Source organism: Physella acuta, unplaced genomic scaffold (assembly GCF_028476545.2).
Source record: "Physella acuta isolate Inbredline_101_S28 unplaced genomic scaffold, ASM2847654v3 ptg001480l, whole genome shotgun sequence".
NCBI lineage: Eukaryota > Metazoa > Mollusca > Gastropoda > Physidae > Physella > Physella acuta.
In genome coordinates this window covers 1,073,063-1,093,228 of record NW_026732995.1, presented here as the reverse complement: position 1 = coordinate 1,093,228, position 20,166 = coordinate 1,073,063, and the positions used below count along the sequence as shown (strand labels likewise).

General features: G+C 35.4%; 2 protein-coding genes across 3 annotated transcripts; both read right to left on the bottom strand.

The window, feature by feature from the left end:
* Positions 1 to 5,292: 5,292 nt before the first annotated feature.
* On the bottom strand, positions 5,293 to 12,353 carry LOC131928268 (uncharacterized; the record flags this gene model as incomplete). The annotated part of the gene is given in 6 exon segments (XM_059284246.1): positions 5,293 to 5,527; positions 6,145 to 6,297; positions 8,360 to 8,477; positions 9,184 to 9,301; positions 9,398 to 9,514; positions 12,064 to 12,353. Coding segments are annotated over 6 exon segments (828 nt in total), but the record flags the coding sequence as incomplete, so codon positions are not given.
* Positions 12,354 to 13,132: 779 nt separating this feature from the next.
* LOC131928267 (uncharacterized) lies at positions 13,133 to 19,715 on the bottom strand. Of its 2 annotated transcripts, none has more exons than XM_059284245.1 (6): positions 19,543 to 19,715; positions 18,453 to 18,569; positions 18,238 to 18,355; positions 17,369 to 17,486; positions 15,710 to 15,862; positions 13,133 to 13,766 (listed from the first exon to the last, which is right to left on the bottom strand). In XM_059284245.1, the coding sequence occupies exons 1-6, from the start codon at positions 19,627 to 19,629 to the stop codon at positions 13,514 to 13,516; spliced, it is 846 nt and encodes a 281-aa protein (XP_059140228.1). In that variant the 5' UTR covers positions 19,630 to 19,715; the 3' UTR covers positions 13,133 to 13,513. The 2 variants fall into 2 exon arrangements, with proteins under 2 accessions (XP_059140228.1, XP_059140226.1); XM_059284243.1 differs by having other exon boundaries at positions 15,710 to 15,865; positions 19,543 to 19,714.
* Positions 19,716 to 20,166: the final 451 nt, after the last annotated feature.

Here is a 20,166-nt window from a genome sequence, read left to right as displayed (position 1 = left end):
GCCCTAATACTTATTATTATATTAATTATTTAGCGATGGATTGGGTGTGGAGTGCTTACATTTAAACAGTAATGCTAACTTTAGAAAAAATGTTGGTTGTTGTTTAAATTTCGTTCTCAGAGAAATATTGGAAAGTGCGCAATGTATAACTAGAATGGAATTAGAACTACACAGGTTCCATGAACAGTATATCTCATAATTTATGGCACATTGCCTTTTGAAATTAAATTATTTATTTAATTAGGATACGTAACTGAATTAACAACTTAATTTTGTACAAAAACAAATGCTATACTTCGTCATTTTCTGTTTCTGTTTGAAATAGTATACAATTATTTGAAAAATAATAATTTTAAAAACGTTACATCCCTTGAAAACTGAACGTATGACGTATGTCTTTGTTTAGTTTTTTTTAAATAACAGTTGCCATGCTTATATAAGAAATTACGGTACATGAACATATTTAACTACTATAATGGCTGTTTCCGACGGGAATAAAGTTTTTTTGTTACCCTCCATGGTCGTACGTTAATTTATTTATATATATATATATATATATATATATATATATATATATATATATATATATATATATATATATATATATATATATATATATATATATATATATATATATATATATCATATAAGGAGAATTTCACTCACGATCATCTTTTAGCCCTCGTCGAGGGCTTTGAGTCTGACCAACAGTTTTTAAATACGGCCTAGTCATCTATAGTAGTGTATGCAAAAACTTAGCAAGGCGTTCTCCTACCACCTCACAAAATTTCAAGGGGGGTCGTCGGAGGAAAAAAAATTTCGTAATTGAGCTCATATAAAGAGAATTTCACTCGCGGTCACTTTTTAGCCCTCGTCGAAGGCTTTGAGTCAAACCGACAGTTTTCCATAAAGGCCAAGCCATTGACCTAAGAGTATGCAAAATATTAGCCAGATATACTGAGTTTAAGTACCCTAAAGTCTGCGTTGAAATGACCCTCTGTTTTTCCCATAAAATACAAAGATTATATACGGAAATACAACTGGTCAGTTTAGACCCCTTTACGAAGTTTTCCCAGATATGCCGACTTTTTTGTGACACCCCAAGGCGTTTTCCTACCACCTCACAAAATATCAAGAGGGGTCGTCGGAGGAAATCTTTTTTCGTAATAGAGCTCATATAAAGAGAATTTCACTCGCGGTCACTTTTTAGCCCTCATCGAGGGCTTTGAGGTAAACCGACAGTTTTCCTTAATGGTCAAGCCATTGACCTAAGAGTATGCAAAAAAATTAGCCAGATATACTGAATTTAAGTACCCTAAAGTCTGCGTTGAAATAACCCTCTGTTTTTCCCATAGAATACAAAGATTATATACGCAAATACAACTGGTCAGTTTTGACCCCTTTACGAAGTTTTCCCAGATATGCCGAGTTTTTTGTGACACCCCAAGGCGTTCTCCTACCACCTCACAAAATATCAAGGGGGGTCGTCGGAGGAAATTTTGTTTCGAAATAGAGCTCATATAAAAAGAATTTCACTCGCGGTCACTTTTTAACCCTCGTCGAGGGCTTTGAGTGAAACCGACAGGTATTCCCTACAGTCAAGCCATTTACCTATAAGCATGCTAAAACTTAGCCAGATGTAAAGAGGGTAAGTGCCATAAAATTCGTTTTGAAATGACCCTCTGTTTTTCCCATAAAATACCAAGATTATATAGGGAAATACAACTGGTCAGTTTTGACCCCTTTACGAAGTTTTCCCAGATATGCCGAGTTTTTTTTTTGTGACACCCCAAGGCGTTCTCCTACCACCTCACAAAATTTCAAGGGGGGTCGTCTGAGAATTTTTTTTTCGTAATATAGCCCATATAAGGCGCCGGTCAGCCGAGGTCAGTTTTGACCCCCTCTCCGTAGACTTTTTGCCGAACCGTCACCGGCCCTCGTGTTCCATCGCCCCAAGGCACCATCGTGCAAAATTTGACTAGTCTGCGGCGCCGGGAAGTGCCCTATGGGGCACCTGACCACTTTGCTTTATAAATACAGATATAAGCATATGTGCGTATTTCTCTCTCTCTCTCTCTCTCTCTCTGTGTGTGTGTGTGTGTGTGTCTTTCTCTGTCTCTCTCTCTCTCTCCTCTCTCTCTCTTTCTCTATCCGTCACATATTTTCAGATACTATGAGATCAGTATCTTCAGCAATGTATGGAGGACTTAAAGATACTGACTTATGTTGAAAATAATATGTTGGATGCATTAAATGTATAAACTAAATTGTATTGAAATAAGGAAAATAAAAATAAAGGCATATTCGAATGTAGAAACTAATATTTAATTAAGCAACCGGAGAAGCGTTTATAGTTGTGGCTGGAACGCTCTAGAGAACATATTAATAGCACAAAATCATTGGCAAAAAGAATGACGGCACAGAAAACAGTAAGAAATACATCAAGATGAAACAAGATTAATAAAAAGTACACAACACTAATCGCGTCATTGATTATAGGATTAAAAATAGAATTAAACATCGAATGTCGAAAATGATACACAATACTAATGACGTCATCTTTAATAAGATTCGCTTTCCACATCTTTAAATTTTAGAATTTAAAGAAATTATTTATTTTTTAAAAATAAGATTTAGATCTATAGATCTACTGATAAGACGTACGCTAAAATACCGCTAAAAGCCTGTTTTTAAAGGAATCATTTTAGTCACTTAATCACTTAATATGGTGTTGTGACTAATAATGTATATGATTTGGTTTTAGTTTCTCTAATAGATATTGATAGCCTATGTAATATAAAGCATGTCGGATTTTTAGCTATTTAGTTATTACTTTGCATTGACACTAATATCGTTCAACATGCAGTAAAGCATAAAGCGTTTTGACCAATACCTATTTTGTAAAATATATTTCTCAAACAAGTGTAAAATTTCAAATACAGGTCTATAATTCGCGTGTTATTGGTACCGATGCAGGTTTAAATATTGTTTCGTTGTTAATATTTAAAGAGAATGATTTTGTCACACTTTACGCAATTTCTTATATTCAGATCGACCACAAAGGTGTACACAAGTACATTTACAAGCACAAAATCGAGCAAATCAATTACTTTGGTTATGGTGGAAATGTTCATGTCAGCAAAATCCTTACCACATAAACATCAGGAAATCATTTACTAAAGAGGTTATTGATTTAGTAGTTGCTCTGATAATAATCAGGATATGTACCTTTCAAATCCACTTCTAAAAATAAGCAATTTCGTTTTTAAATATTTAACTCTTGAAAACCATTTTTTTAATTACAGCGTCAAAAATTTTGTAACTTTGAATTAAGTTTTCATTTGTTTTTATTTTATTTAAAGATTGAACATTATATTATACTTGGTGACTAATAAATAAAATGTGCAAATTAATTTCTTTTTTCAAATATTTTTGTGGGTTGCAATTCTTTTTCTAATTAGATAATATAATGATTTTATTTCGGAGAAACTAGTATCTAGAAATTACAAAAAATGATGTCATTTGCATTGTCATCAGATCTTGACCTACGTGCCAAGTTTCAGAGAAATTGGTCGGTTAGAAGTGCTCGAAATTAACACATTAATATTTTAAGAGTACGTAATCTTTCTAGAATTTTGATTTTAACATTTTTAAGCATAGCTACAACTGATATATATATATATATATATATATATATATATATATATGATATATATATATATATATATATATATATATATATATATATATATGATATATATATATATATATATATATATATATATATATATATATATATATATATATACATATATATATATATATATATATATATATATATATATATATATATATATATATATATATATATATATATATATATATTCTAATAGACCAGGGATCGGCAACCTGCGGCTCGCAAGCCGCATGCGGCTCTTTTGATGTCAAGATGCGGCTCTCCAGTTCCCTGTAGATATATTAATAATTATTTATTTTCAAAACTCATTAAAACTAATAAAAAGAAAAAAAACTTTAAACAGAATAAAAACACTCATCAGAAAACAATGAGAGTAGGTGAGGTAGAAAGTCTATGGGCAGCTGACAGCCGCTTGGACACCAGGCCGAGCCCCAAAGCCGTGCTGTGACCAGCCCCGTGGCGACGGTTCCATTCTTGCCACTGCCGTAGTGCCGACTTTTTCGAACATCGCTAAGTGTGGAATGTTATTATATACAGAATGCATTTCTCTATCGGTCAGTATGCATTAATTTGACCTAAGTGACATGGTTTTTTAGCTATTAGCTTTTTATTGTTGAGCCGGGTACTGGACGGTGGGGTACGGGTTTATCCTGCGTTCAGTGGGGTAGAAATTAAGCCTGGTGAGAACCGAAGACAGAAGCGACCGATACCCAAGCCAGAGTCGAATTTGGTCGTGCTGAGGACTGCCTGGAGACACCTAGTGAGCTGGTGGTGTCCATAAAGAAAGAAAATAAAGTTATTGGTTTCTAAAGTGGATTGAGATGGTCGTTTAGTTATATTGTTTGATTACTAATTTTATCATAGTCTAACTAGCTAAAATACTTTAATATGTTTTGTGCGAAATATTGTATGTTAAGCTATTCATTTCAAATCAAAAATCAAATGTATATATCTAATCCCAATCAAATGCCTAAATATTGAAATAAAAATGATAGTGGCTCTTTAAAAACTGATAACTTTGTAAATTCATCCATCCATCCATCCATCCGTCCATCCGTCCATCCGTCCATCTGTCCATTCATCCATCCATCCATCCATCCATCCATCCATCCATCCATCCATCCATCCATCCATCCATCCATCCATCCATCCATCCATCCATCCATCCATCCATCCATCCATCCATCCATCCATCCATCCATCCATCCATCCATCCATCCATCCATCCATCCATCCATCCATCCATCCATCCATCCATCCATCCATCCATCCATCCATCCATCCATCCATCCATCCATCCATCCATCCATCCATCCATCCATCCATCCATCCATCCATCCATCCATCCATCCATCCATCCATCCATCCATCCATCCATCCATCCATCCATCCATCCATCCATCCATCCATCCATGCATGCATCCATCCATCCATCCATCCATCCATCCATCCATCCATCCATCCATCCATCCATCCATCCATCCATCCATCCATCCATCCATCCATCCATCCATCCATCCATCCACCCATCCATCCATCCATCCATCCATCCACATCACGAAAGCTACAGCATAGTGTTATGTTGGAGTGTAGTGCATCACTTTTATTGTGTCGATATTCTTAAATCCAACTTTTTCAAATAACTGAATGGATTTGATGTTATTCGTCACACAGTTAGCAAAACACGGTAGGTCAAGGTCGAAGTAAGCCTTACATAGCTCACGTAGCAGCATCTGACCCAGGCCGTGACGTCTCATTTCTGGAACCACGTAAAGAACTCCAACGGTTCCTTTGTCTGTGCCGACCACGTGACCTAGACATTGGCCAGACCTGGTTAAAACAAAACAAAATTTAGTGCATCAAATATCTTTGATTTCACCATACTAAGGACATAAATGGGTACGGCGTGACCTAACGGTAGAGCGCTAGAATGCGAGCCCGAAAGTCTCGAGTTCGAATCCTGGATTAAGTAAGTAGAACGTCCCTGAGTCCACGCAGCTCTAACTCATGTTAAGGAAAGAAAAGGCGGCACACTATCCCATTATATGCCGAGGTCAAAGAAACGGGAACAACTGGAGACATTTAACCCCCCCCCCCCCTCCCTTTAGGTTCGAGAAGAGATCTTTATTTTAATGACAAGTAATTGTCGGTTTGGTTGATAATTGATGACAGGTATTTAATGGATTTGTGTGATTTATGTAAAACAAAATTGACAAATTTTTTTGATTAATTGCATGGACAAAGACACCACCTAACAAAGACACGACGTACCTAACAAAGACTCGACGTACCTATCAAAGACACGACGTACCTATCAAAGACACGACGTACCTAACAAAGACACGACGTACCTAACAAAGACACCACGTACCTAACAAAGACACGACGTACCTAACAAAGACACGACGTACCTTACAAAGACACCAACTAACAAAGACACAACGTACCTATCAAACACCCCACAAGAAGGGAAGCGAAGAATAAGTTGTTCTAAATATTTCTCCGAGTGCTCGTTTTTATATGGCCAGGTCGAGTTCATAATGGCAGCGTCTCGTTTTGGTTCCAGAGGGGAGATAATCAACTCGTCTGGTATTTGGCTACTGCAGGTGGCAAAATATTAACGTTAATGGGTTAGAGTTTACCTAAATATATCAATGACTAAAATCCAACAAATTAACCGTTTTGTTTATCTTATATATATTTTATTTTTCCTCTTTACACAATGTTTACCAAACACAATGTTGACCAAACATAATGTTGACCACATACATAATGTTGACCAAACACAACGTTGACCACATACATTATGTTAAACAAAAACATCGTTACTACATACACAAATAGCATATCTCTCCTTACTTACAAATTTTTTTAATAAACGTATAACTCTTTTGCACTTAAAAACCAACATAAATTTTACAGTCACGAACTGATTATAACACAAAGGGCACTGCTTATCAAATTCATTTCTCGGTTCATAAAAGTTACAGTTAGTCATCACTGTGTTTGCAAGTTTTTATTTAACTTGCTTTCTCTGTCGTCCTTTTTTTAAATTTGACTTAATAAGATCTTCATTATTTTTAAATAATTAATTAATGTATTTGTATAATGTATACATTTTTATCGATTTATCAACACATAAGGTTCTTTCATTAGCGCACAAGATATTTAGTATTAAAATTATACGATTGTCCTAAATATACAATAATGAATCACTATGTTTTAAATAACTATGAAAAAAAAAACATCGGTCGCTATATGTATTTAATATCTTTACTAAAATGTAATAAGCGACCCATGCTTTTCTTTATAGTTATTTAAATAGTGGTTTATTATTATACGTTTAACGAAAATTATTTTTATTCTTTTTTAGTGCTCATATTACATAAAAGCATGTTATTAAAACGATGTTTATTATATATATATATATATATATATATATATATATATATATATATATATATATATATATACTAGATAAATGGCCCGTTGAGGAAGGGTACAACGGGCGCTAGGCTGATAGTGCTGTCTCTTTTCTCTAAACTAAAACCAACCCACCCCCCCACACACCACCCCCACCCCCCCCCGACCCCCAGACACCACCCCCACCCCCCACCACACACCACCCCCACCCCCACACACCATCCCCACCCCCAACCCCACCCCCCACACACACCACCCCCTCCACACACCGCCCCCCACCCCCACCCCCCCCACCCCTCCAACCCCCCCCCCCTCCACCGCCCCCCCCCCCCCCCAAAAAACCATGTCTACCGTCCCATTCAACGAAATATAATTATATACTTTTTCCAGTGTCCGCCCCCTCCCAGAAAATTCTACCCCCGCCCCCGAAAATTTCAAGTACCCCCACCCCTCTCCGGGGAGGAAAAAGTCTGAAAGAAACACTGAAACCAACCCACCCCCCACACACCACCCCCACCCCGACACACCATCCCCACCCCCCACCCCCACCCCCCACACACACCACCCCCTCCACACACCGCCCCCCCACCCCCACCCCCACCCCCCACCCCTCCAACCCCCCCTCCACCGCCCCCCCCCCCCAAAAAAAAAACCATGTCTACCGTCCCATTCAACGAAATATAATTATATACTTTTTCCAGTGTCCGCCCCCTCCCAGAAAATTCTACCCCCGCCCCCGAAAATTTCAAGTACCCCCACCCCTCTCCGGGGAGGAAAAAGTCTGAAAGAAACACTGAAACCAACCCACCCCCCACACACCACCCCCACCCCCCACACACCACCCCCACACCCCCCCCCCACACACACCCCCCCCCACCCCTCCACACCACCCACATACTTCGTTTTTCGAATTACTGTGCATGTTTTTAAATTGCTTGTCTTTTCTCTAGAGCGTTCTTGTCAGACAGATAGATAGATAGATAGAGAGACAGCGAAACTATTATTATAGATATATATATATATATATATATATATATATATATATATATATATATATATATATATATATATATATATATATATGTGTGTGTGTGTGTGTGTGTGTATATATATATATATATATATATATATATATATATATATATATATATATATATATATATATATATATATATATTTAAACAATGTAAAAGACATACAGCGTCCTGAAACAGAAACATGATTGATTTCATATTGCACCTTGTAATGACGTCATCCCTTTGTGCCATCATTGTGTACAACGTCAACTCTTGTGGCTCACATGAAAATCTTGACTGGAACATTTCACGGATTCCTAACGTTAGTGTATCTGGGAATCCTGACATGAAAAAAAAAGACTATGTAATCATACTAAATTTTTCGAAAAAAAATCTTTTCAAAATTATGGCAAGCGATGAAATTATATTTACAATTTACAAATTAAAGCCTTTTATGAACCATCGATTAGACTCATTTTTCTTAATTTTGTATTGAATATAAAACGTTGAATTATTTTATCAATTGAAATATTTTTAAAAACCGCCCTCAAACCGGAATACCAGGGAGAGTAAAACAACGAAAGGCAGAACAAATGTTTACCACGATAAAATACTCAGTATTAAATAATATAACATCCTTTATCACCACAAAACACTAACTCTACTAATCGAAATTTTTTAAAAATGGTTAGCTAAATTACTAATACATAACTTGTAACTATTTGTTTGACTATTTCTAGACTTAGTAAAACCGGCAGTCATGTTGTACTTGTTACACAAATGTTATAAAATATTCAATTTTGGATGAAAAATATGCATTATAGCAACCAAAATTCGGAACCGTTTGGAACCAGCTTCTCGAGCCAATTCACGATTGTTTTAAATGTATCTAGATCAAGTCAGATTAAGCATTAAAAATTTTCTATAAAACTGACTTGCAATAAATGAATTAGTTTATATTACTCATATAGTTTGATGAAATTTATAAAAAAAAAGTGTAAAAACTGACTTCTTTAATTAATCTGACAACAAGCTGCCAATACTCACGAAAAATGGCCGGTTTGTTCCAGTCAACAATTCCTGGAGATGTCAACAAAACCTGCGCTGATTTAGCGTCACGGGCGTACAGAAAAAGTTGGGCTGTTGTTTTAAAGTAGTCATAACACTGAAAGAGAAAACTTCTTTATATAGAGTGATTTCCCCTTTTTACAATATTGGATTATCCTACCTTGGTCTACACATAACTATTTTTCGAACTCACCCCACAGTTGAGGTCAGTATTGCCAGTGGCCGCTGCTTGTATGTTTGGCCATCCGATGGTGTAGAACTGATATCCTGGCCAGTTTAATCTGGTATTTTCTTTGACAACACCGTAAAGCTGGGGGTGGATATAGCTAGGTCAATACAGCGGCGTCACTTGATCCGGAGGATAATATATATATATATATATATATATATATATATATATATATATATATATATATATATATATATATATATATATATATATATGGCTGCAGGACATTACATCCCCAGGATATTCCACCAGCCCCTCCCCCCGTATTTACTCCCGTGTCAATTACCCCCTCCCCCCGGGAAATTACTCCCCCCCCCCTCTCAAGTTAGAGTCCTAACTCTAATTCAAATTCTATACATGTGTCCAGCCCTCTAGATGTAGGGTACGAACCCGTACCTCCCGCATGGTATCAATTTATGTTCTCATCTCATCTATTTAGGCACCTTATGAATCATGAACAATAAAAGACCCATTTAAGAAGCTTAACTTACGCGAATAGCCCTATTCTTTCAAAGTAAATTGTATCCCAAGTTAGCCAATTCCATAGCTAAACAAAGATTTCTATCTAATAATTAAGGCCTGAATTAGTTTAATATAGAAATTTATTATGGGAATAGAATCTATAGTAGATAGTTTAAATCTAGATCTTAGCATCTACGTCTAGTTTTTCCGTAGATCTAGTCTAGATCTAAAATCACTAGATCTAGAATCCAAATAGATAAAGTAAATTTTAAAAGTTTAGGCCGAGAAAATGGTATTGTATACATATCAGAGTTTCTTCCAGGCATCTCTTCAATATATACTTTTAACAGTGTCCGCCCCACCGAAGAAAGTTTACCGCCCCCCCGAAGATTTCAAGTGCCCCCCCCCCCCCCCCCCCCCGGAGAAAAAAGTCTGGAAGAAACACTGATCATAGCGTACGTTGATCTAAATCAAATTTGAATGAAATAGTTCATTTCTTTTTTTTTTTAGCAACATGTCTTTAATACACTGTTGATCATCAGATTAGTACAATATTTCGATTAACAAATAATATACACGTACTTATTACGTTTTAAAAGTGCTAATAGTAAAATATTTGGTTTAAATACGTTTTTATTTATAAATTAGTATCACCAAAAGTAAGAAAATAAAATAAACATTGAGTGAAAATTTAAAAAAAAAGAGGCATTACAATTTTATAATCATACAATTATATAATTAAATACTATTCATACAATAAACATTCGTTACAACAACACCCTTTCCACTGTTATACTATGTGATTTTTTTAAATTAATTTAACTAACACAAAAATGTACACGCATTGTATAACTATAAGTTGGTGATATATTTCAAAATATCGTAACGAATTTTAAGATATTTTATAACCCTTACGACACGACTTAACCCTATTTACCATGTACATTTTAAAATATCCCAATACCAGTTTATATCATGCCTGTTTACTTTAGTTTTTATTTACACAATAAAGCTGTAGGACACATAGACATTTAGTCATGTTTAAATGACGTGTACATAATAGGTCCAGTTAAAAAAAATATTATAAAATAATAAAAAATAAAAAAAACATTCTTAAGTGGGCGTCCGCAGAATTCTAGCAAATAATAGGGAATAGAGGAAGGGAAGGCGTTTGAAGCTAGTCTTCACAAACAACCGGTCCTGTTGGATCATGAGATCACTCACATCAATAGAACATTCACTTAAATTTCTCTTAATAATTGAACATTTTTATAATGACTCGACGTTTTAATTTCCATTTCACAAGAGGAAATGAACTGCGAACGCCCTTAGCGCAAAACTTGAAACAACTTATCTGGCCACATAAGCAAAGTATATGTTGTTGTTTTTTATTCAGTAGCTAAAACGTGCAGATTAAAAAAGGTTCAATAAGAAACTTTAAAAAAGAAAAGCAGAAAGGGACATAACTTTTAAAAGATGATGACAAGGGGACATAAGGGCGACATGAGGTACTTGCTGCCGTCGAAGCTGTGCCTCCGGTTGCACTGTGGCATCAAGAGGAAGTTCCCTGGCCGGATGCCTGATGTCCAGTCTAGAGTGTATCCCCAACTTGCCAGACTGGCAGCTCACTGACCCTCACTCGTGTCCATGATAAAGTTCTTTATATTCTCAAATCGGAAGATTGGCATGTGACGTCATTGTTTTATGCGTTCTTTTTTACAACTATAAACAATTTTCCTGTTGTATAATTAAAACTGTTTTTCTACATTCGAATATGCTTTTATTTTTTTATTTTTCTTCTTTAAATAAAATTTTGTTTATACATTTAAAACATCTACCATATTATTTTTAACAAAAGACCGTATCAAGTTCTCCATATATCGCTGAAGATTCTGATGTGATATCCTGCGAAAATATTTTGCGGACAGAGAGAGAGAGAGAGACAGAGAGAGAGAGGGGGGGGAGAGAAGTGCGCACATGGTCTTTTATATATTAGGATTGCATTTTAACTGAAAACTATTTATTTCCAGAAACCCGTGCAACGCCGGGTATATGCTGCTAGTTAAAAAGACGTGTGAAGTCAACTACTACAATGGCCTACAGTAGCCTACATCTATCAAGTCATTTTGAAGTTTTACATTCTAGCAACAAGTCCGTCAACAACTCACCGCGTAAGACTGAGGTAGATCTTGCTCAAGCCAGGCTAGCAGCTGTGGGATTTCCTGCTCTGTTACAAGATGGAGCTCGTCACACATTCTCCTGGTGGATGTACCTGCACTAAAACTCCTGTCAATTATGTTCTGGTCGTTGTGTAATCTTTATTTAATGAGAGCTTTCACATCTAGGTCACAAACACAGGCCTACTTATTTAAAACAACCACTATAACACCTGGTTAGGACACAACATTTTTAATCTGAAGCTTCGAGAGTATGACACTTACATGGCTTCAGCAACGACTTTAACCTTCGAGTGTCACACGATCACTAGACAAGCTTATGATATCATCATGCAACAAACAATATCACACAACTCGACCTGTCCTGTCATAAGATGGCGTATGAGGTCTCATGTTGATCATTGAGGTCATAAAGTCGACCAGTTCATCTCAGAAGTTGACCCGTGGTGTCAAGTACACTCAATGAATTCATAGAGTCACCCCGTCTTTACTTGTAATGGACGAGGGTAACATGGTAGCAGAGTCAAGGCATCTTTCATCAAATGTAGGTGCCAACTTTTGATGCTCTAGCTTAGCTTAGCCTGGTTTAAGATGTCACTACATTTGAACCCTAGGACACATACAATATTTTAACCATGATACTAGCAAGATTTTAACCGTGATGCTAGCAGTATTTTAACCACAAATTGGAACATATTCCTGACCCTAATCTGGAGCTTAATCTCTACCTTAAACTTAAGCCTACTTTCTACCTTAACCATAAGCCTACTCTCTACCTTAACCATAAGCCTACTCTCTTCCTTAACCATAAGCCTACTCTCGACCTGAAACATAAGCCTACTCTCGACTTAATCATAACCTAAATCTTGTAGCTAATCCCGACCCTAATCTTGAACCCAGCCCATATATTAACCTTAAGTCTAATTACCACTCTAACCCGACCCTGTAAAGAGACAATAGCAACACCCGGCGTGTGTTTATAAGAGAACCAAAACAATTCACAAAAGGATAGACGTTTTTTAGACAGACAATCACAAAAGGAAATTATCAGATAAAAATGTAAATGTTCAAATATTTATTTCCTCCCCTTGTATGACCAATCACAACAACGTAGAACACGCCCCCACCGGTGGTGGACTTAGCAATGTGTATTTATAGTCTAATTACAACAAAATATCTTTAATCATCTTGTGATATCCAGAGTGGATTTATTCGTTTACAAATGTTTCAACCTCAGGTTTTTCATTATTGAGCTCGTGTATAAAAAAAAATTGCGAACCTTTAAGAATTACTTGAAACTTGCACCTTGCTCGGCACGTAATATTTTTAATATGGGAAACTGACCCATAAAAAATTGGCCATACTTTTAATCTATAAATAAACCTCAATTTAAAAACTGAATGGCAAATGCATCGCATAACATGAAAACTGCAGCGAAGTGTTATGTTGGAGTGTGGTACATCACTTTTATTGTGTCGATTTTCTTATATCCAACTTTTTCAAATAACTGAATTGATTGGACGTTGTTCGTCAGACAGTAGGCAACACACGGGAGGTCAAGGTCGAAGTAAGCCTTAGATAGCCCTCGTAGCAGTATCTGACCCAGGCCGTGACGTCTCATTTCTGGAACCACGTAAAGAATTCCAACGGTTCCTTGGTCTGTGCCGACCACGTGACCTAGACATTGGCCAGACCTGGTTAAAACAAGACAAAATTTAGTGCATCAAATATCTTTGATTTCACCATACTAAAGACATAAATGGGTACGGCGTGACCTAACGGTAGAGCGCTAGAATGCTTGCCCGAAAGTCTCGAGTTCGAATCCGGGTTTAAGTAAGTAGAACATCTCTGAGTCCACGCAGCTATAACTGACATTAGGGGAAAAAACGTCGGCTGAGCATAGTGCTGACCACACTATCCGAGGTCACAGAAACGGGAAAAACTGGAGACCTCTACCCCCCAGGTTCGAGAAGAGTACTTTAATTTTAAAGAAAAACTAGACTACCCGTCATCCCTTGGATAACTGTGGGTTTCGGGGGTCATCCATAAAAAAACATCACGTCTGTCACTTATCGTCACAAAAAACCAGACCCCACATTCAAAAAGATGATTTTTATCTTTTAAAAACACCGATTTCGAACTATCCCTTCATATACTGATGTCACAGGTTACCTACTCAATTCTACTTCACCTGCCCAGTGTCCCGCCAAATCTCAGACAACATGTTTTTATCGTTTAAAAAACCATTCCAGCCGAGCATGTCTCGGACCACACTATCCCTTCATATGCTTAGGACAAAGAAACAGATGAATTCTACTTCACCTGCCCTGTACCCCCGCCAAGTTCAGATAGGCAACTTTATCATTCACATCTAAAAAATAAAAAATAAATGGGAAAAATCTTAACATTGACGTATTGGTCTAGAACCCGTGCCACCCACATGAAAGCCGGTTACACTAACAACTTAGCTATTTAGACTCGTGGCGTCACTTTTTTTTTATACTATAGTTTAATACTTTGAGTCTCCTTATGCAACTTGATTTACGCGCATAGATCTAGATCTAAGTCTAGTAGTAGTAACTTTCAAATTAAAATTTATCTTAAATTAGCCAATTACATAGCTAAACAAACAAAGATTTATATAAAATAACGAAGGTCTGAAATTTAGATCTAGATAGAATTATCTAGATCTAGATTCTACGACTCGTTTGCTTAAGTCTTAAGTCTAGTTTTTGCGTAACTCTTGCTAGATCTAAATTGATTAGGCCTATTCTAGATAGATCTAGATAGATAAATCACAAAGATTTATATCAAGTATTTAAGGACTAAAAAATGTATTATGATTATAAAATGGAGTGTATTTTTATCTAATTAATCTTTGGTTTGTATCTAATTAATCTTTGGTTTGACCTAGATTCTAGATCTAGATCTATAAATAACTTTCTTGGCCACCTGATATTTAGATCTATAAATAAATAGATAAATTCTTGGACAGATTGTAGAGCTTGAGTAATTTATTGTAAAACTAAATGAAAAAGACAGTTGAAAATTTATATAAGTGTTGGAACGTAATAAAAACAGCAAACGGACGTATTTCTAAAGTTATGGCCGACAGAAAATTAGCTTTAGAACGCGTTAAACTTTTGAATGGGCCACAACGTCTATGACGGAAGCCGCTATTTTATTGTACTAAAAAGTAAACAATTCAAAGTAAAGCTATTATTGGAAAATTTTAAAATTAATGTGGTTAATCTACCTATGAATAAATCAATAAATTAATTTACATCTTTAAGTGAATTTGTGATTAGAAAAGAAAAATTGTTCTCTACCTACATACTATTTTACAGATCTAAACATGTTGCAGATTCTCTCCAGTAGCAAATCAGACAAACAAATAAATATTCAAACATGTAAACAAAGTTGAGATTTAGTAGTATAGAGATATTTTTCGGTTTGGTTTTTAAAATCGATGACTGGTATTTAACGGTTTCATGTATTTTATGTCAAAAATATTGTAAAAAAAAAATTTGGGTTAATTGCAAGGACAAAGACACCACCTATCAAAGATATGACATACCTATCAAAGACACCACATACCTATCAAAGACACCACGTACCTAACAAAGACACGACATACCTATCAAAGACACCACAAGAAGGGTAACGGAGAACAAGTTGTTCCATATATTTATCCGAGTGCTTCCTTTTATACGGCCAGGTCGAGTTCATAATGGTAGCGTCTCGTTTTGGTTCCAGAGGGGAGATAATCAGGTCGTCAGGTAATTGGCTGCTGCTGCAGGTGGCAAAAAAAAACTCTTTTGCACTTAAAAACCAACATAAATTTTACAGTCACTAACTGATTATCACACAAAGTGCACTGCTTATCAAATTCATTTCTCGGTTGATGAAAGTTGGTCGTCACTGTGTTTGCAAGTTTTTATTTAACTGTCTTCCTCTGTCGTGCTTTGTAAATTTGACTTGTTTAATGTATACTTTTTTATCGATTTATCAACACATTTGGTTCTTTCGTTGGCGCGAACGATTTTTAGATTAAAATTATACGATCGTCCTAAATTTACAATAATGAACCACTATATTTTTAAATAAACCGGGAGTGATTTCCCCTAAACTTTCTCGAATATTTTTATATAAAATAACAGGGGATGGCGAACTCGGGCTATAGACATGATTTTTAATCCATTTTAAATACTTAAAGTTTTAAAAATAGAATAAAATCTCGTAGACAAATTAATTGCACACCAAGTGAACGCGAAATAAAAAAGCGCATAATAGTGCGCAATATTATTAGTACTTTTAAAATTTACATTAGTTTTTTGAGAAATCGGAAGTAGCGTAAATTACTACTTCCGGTCAACGGAAATTACTCAAAATTTAACAAAAGGTTGAGAATTAGATCTTTTACTTAGATGTGAAATTTCATGTATCTATCTGAAATAGTACTCAAGTTACAGGCTTTTGAAAAATTCAAAGTAGAAAAAGTACCACTTCCGGTTGTCGGAAATCGCTCAAAAGTTGATACGTATCTACGATTTTGATATAATACTTATATATGAAATTTCATCAACCTAGCTGTAACGGTACTAATGTTATCGTGTTTACACACGGACACACAGACACACAGACACACACACAGACATACGGACAAGATTGCAAAATTATGTTTTTCCGTATCAGTGAAGTGTAAAACGTCGAGATTTCTAAAAATCTCGATTTTTTTTTTGCACGATTACAATACTTTCTCTATACTACGTATATACGAGCAGTGTTTCTTCCAGACTTTTTTCTCCGGGGGGGCACTTGAAATTTTTGGGGGGGGGGCGGTAGACTTTCTTCGGGGGGGGGGGGGGGGGGCGGACACTGTTAAAAGTATATATTTTCTATATAAATTATCTAAATTTCATTTCGTTCGGGGGGGCGGTAAAAATTTTTCGGGGGTGCTTCGCCCCCCCCCCCCCCCCCCCCCGAAGAGATGCCTGGAAGAAACTCTGTATACGAGAAAGTAAAAACTATGAAAATAAGCATCGGTCGCTATGTTATGTATTTTATATATTTCCTAAAATGTGATAAATTTAATAAGCGACCCTCGCTTTTCTTTATAGTTATTTTAATAGTGGTTTGTTATTATATGTTGAACGAAAATCATTTTCTTCTTCTTTTTAGTGCTATTATTATATAAAAGCATGTTATAAAAACGCTGTTTATTATATTTTTTAAACAATGTAAATGCTTTACAGCGTCCTGAAACAGAGAGACTTGATTAATTTCATTCATGCACCTTGTAATGACGTCATCCCTTTGTGCCATCATTGTGTAAAACGTCAACTCTTGCGGCTCGTATGAAAATCTTGACTGGAACATTTCACGGATTCCTACCGTTAGTGTATCTGGGAATCCTGACATGGAAATAAGACAATGTAATCATACTTATTTTTTTCAAAACTCTTTTTTAAAATATGGCAACCAATAAAATTATATTTACATTTTAAAAACTTAAAGCCATTTGGAAACCATCGATTACACTCATTTGCATACTTTTGTATTTACGATAAGCCATTGAAAAGCTATTAAGAATTATTTTATCAATTCAAATATTTTTTAGACCGCCCTCAACCTCTCCTTGAAGTCAACTGAAATAGCCAGGGAGAATAAAACTACGAAAGACAGAACAAATATTTTTCATGATAAAATACACATTAGTTGTCAACGGTAAGTCATTTATATTAATAAGATAACATTCCTTATCACCACAAAACTCTAAATTTACTAATCGAAATTAAAAATGAAAGTGTTACCTTAATTACTATTATATTACTTATAATTATTTGTTTGACTATTTCTAGCCCTAATAAAACCTGAAGTCATTTTGTACTTATTATTCAAATGTTATAAAATATTCAATTTTGGTTGAGAAATATTCTTTCCGGAAACAAATATTTGGCACCATTTGGAAACAGCTTTTCAAGTCTTTTCATGGTTGTTTTAAATCTATCTAGATCGAGTCAGATTAAGCAGTAAAATTTGTCAATAAAAGTGACTTGCAATAAATGAATTAGTTTATATTACTCATATTGTTTGATCGAATTAATGAAAAAGTGTAAAAACTGACTTCTTTAATTAACCTGGCAACATCCTGCCAATACTCACGAAAAATGGCCGGTTTGTTCCAGTCAACAATTCCTGGAGATGTCAACAAAACCTGCGCTGATTTAGCGTCACGGGCGTACAGAAAAAGTTGGGCTGTTGTTTTAAAGTAGTCATAACACTGAAAGAGAAAACTTCTTTATATAGAGTGATTACCCCTTTTTTACATTCTTGGATTATTCTATCTTGGACAACACATAACTATTTTTCGAACTCACCCCACAGTTGAGGTCAGTATTGCCAGTGGCCGCTGCTTGTATGTTTGGCCATCCGATGGTGTAGAACTGATATCCTGGCCAATTTAATCTGGTGTTTTCCCTGACAACACCGTAAAGCTGGGGGTGGATACGATAGTCAATACAGGGGTGTCACATGATCGGGTGGGCTCTTTAATTCATATATATATATATATATATATATATATATATATATATATATATATATATATATATATATATATATATATATATATATATATATATATATATATATATACATGAATATATATGTATATATATATATACGTATATATATATATATATATATATATATATATATATATATATATATATATATATATATATATATATATATATATATACATATATATATATGTATATATATACATGAATATATATGTGTATATATATATATATATATATATATATATATATATATATATATATATATATATATATATATATATATATATATATATATATATATATATATATATATATATATATATATGCTATTCTGTGAGCGTTATGGTTCATAATTTCGTTTTAAACAGTGCGATAGATTATCGATAAGATAGGTTAATGTAATCTTTAACTGAATTTAATCCGGGCGTTCTAAGGATAGCTACAGGAATAGGTAAGGATAGAAATAGTGATAGGGAAAATGTAATAGGATTGGGAAAGAGATAGAGAAACGGATGTCTAAAAGAGGGATAGGAATAGCAATATCAATAGACATAAGGATAAGGATAGCGAATAGGGATGATGGAAAGGGACAGCAAAGGGGGAAAGGGATGAGAATAATTATAGTGATAGGGATAGAGATAAGTATAGGAATAGTTATACTGATAAGGATAGGGAGAAGTTTCTGTTTATAATTATGTTTGGGTTTTGGATTTGTGATTGTGGTTAAGGTTAGTGTTATGAATATTTTCTAAAGGCATTTTAATTGAAAACGGTATATGCTGCTAGTTAGTGATAAAAGACGTGTGAAGTCAACTATTATAGTAGCCTACATCTGGTCATATTGAATTTTCACATTCTAGCAACAAGTCTGTAATCAACTCACCGCGTAAGACTGAGGTAACTCTTGCTCAAGCCAGGCTAGCAGCTGTGGGATTTCCTGCTCTGTTACAAGATGGAGCTCGTCACACATTCTCCTGATGGATGTACCTGCACTAAAACCCCTGTCAACTCTGTTCTGTTATGTAATCTTTATTTAATGAGAGCTACCAGATCTAGGTCACATACACTGGCCTACTTACGTGACATATTAGGTGTGTTGCACTGGAGCCAACCAGCCGAGTTTCTTTTAGGCAGGTCTATCGCCAGCTCCCCCCCCCCTCCCCAGGATATTTTAGTGCCCACCCACCCCCCCCCCCTCTCACCCTCCTATCGGAGACAAATGTCTAAAATAAATATAGCTTACAAGAAATGCCTGATAATGAAAGACAACCTTAAACATATAATGGCAATGTAGTCTTTTGACCTTTACACCAACCACTCTAATACTTGTTTAGGAAACTTCAAAACAGTTTTAATCTGAAGCTACAACAACGACTTTAATCGTCGAGTGTTACACGACTACAATAACGACTTTAATCGTCGAGTGTTACACGACTTCAACGATGACTTTATTCGTCGAGTGTTACACGACTTCAACGATGACTTTATTCGTTAAGTGTTACAAGAC

What these genes read in the sequence shown, in the direction of transcription:
- LOC131928267 (XM_059284243.1), bottom strand. Translation starts at nt 19,629, where the DNA reads ATGTGTGACGAGCTCCATCTTGTAACAGAGCAGGAAATCCCACAGCTG. An exon ending in ATACTGACCTCAACTGTGGG is followed by an intron (nt 18,356 to 18,452) that starts GTGAGTTCGAAA and finishes TTTCTCTTTCAG; the next exon opens with TGTTATGACTACTTTAAAAC. An exon ending in AGGGATGACGTCATTACAAG is followed by an intron (nt 15,866 to 17,368) that starts GTGCATGAATGA and finishes TGCCACCTGCAG; the next exon opens with CAGCAGCCAATTACCTGACG.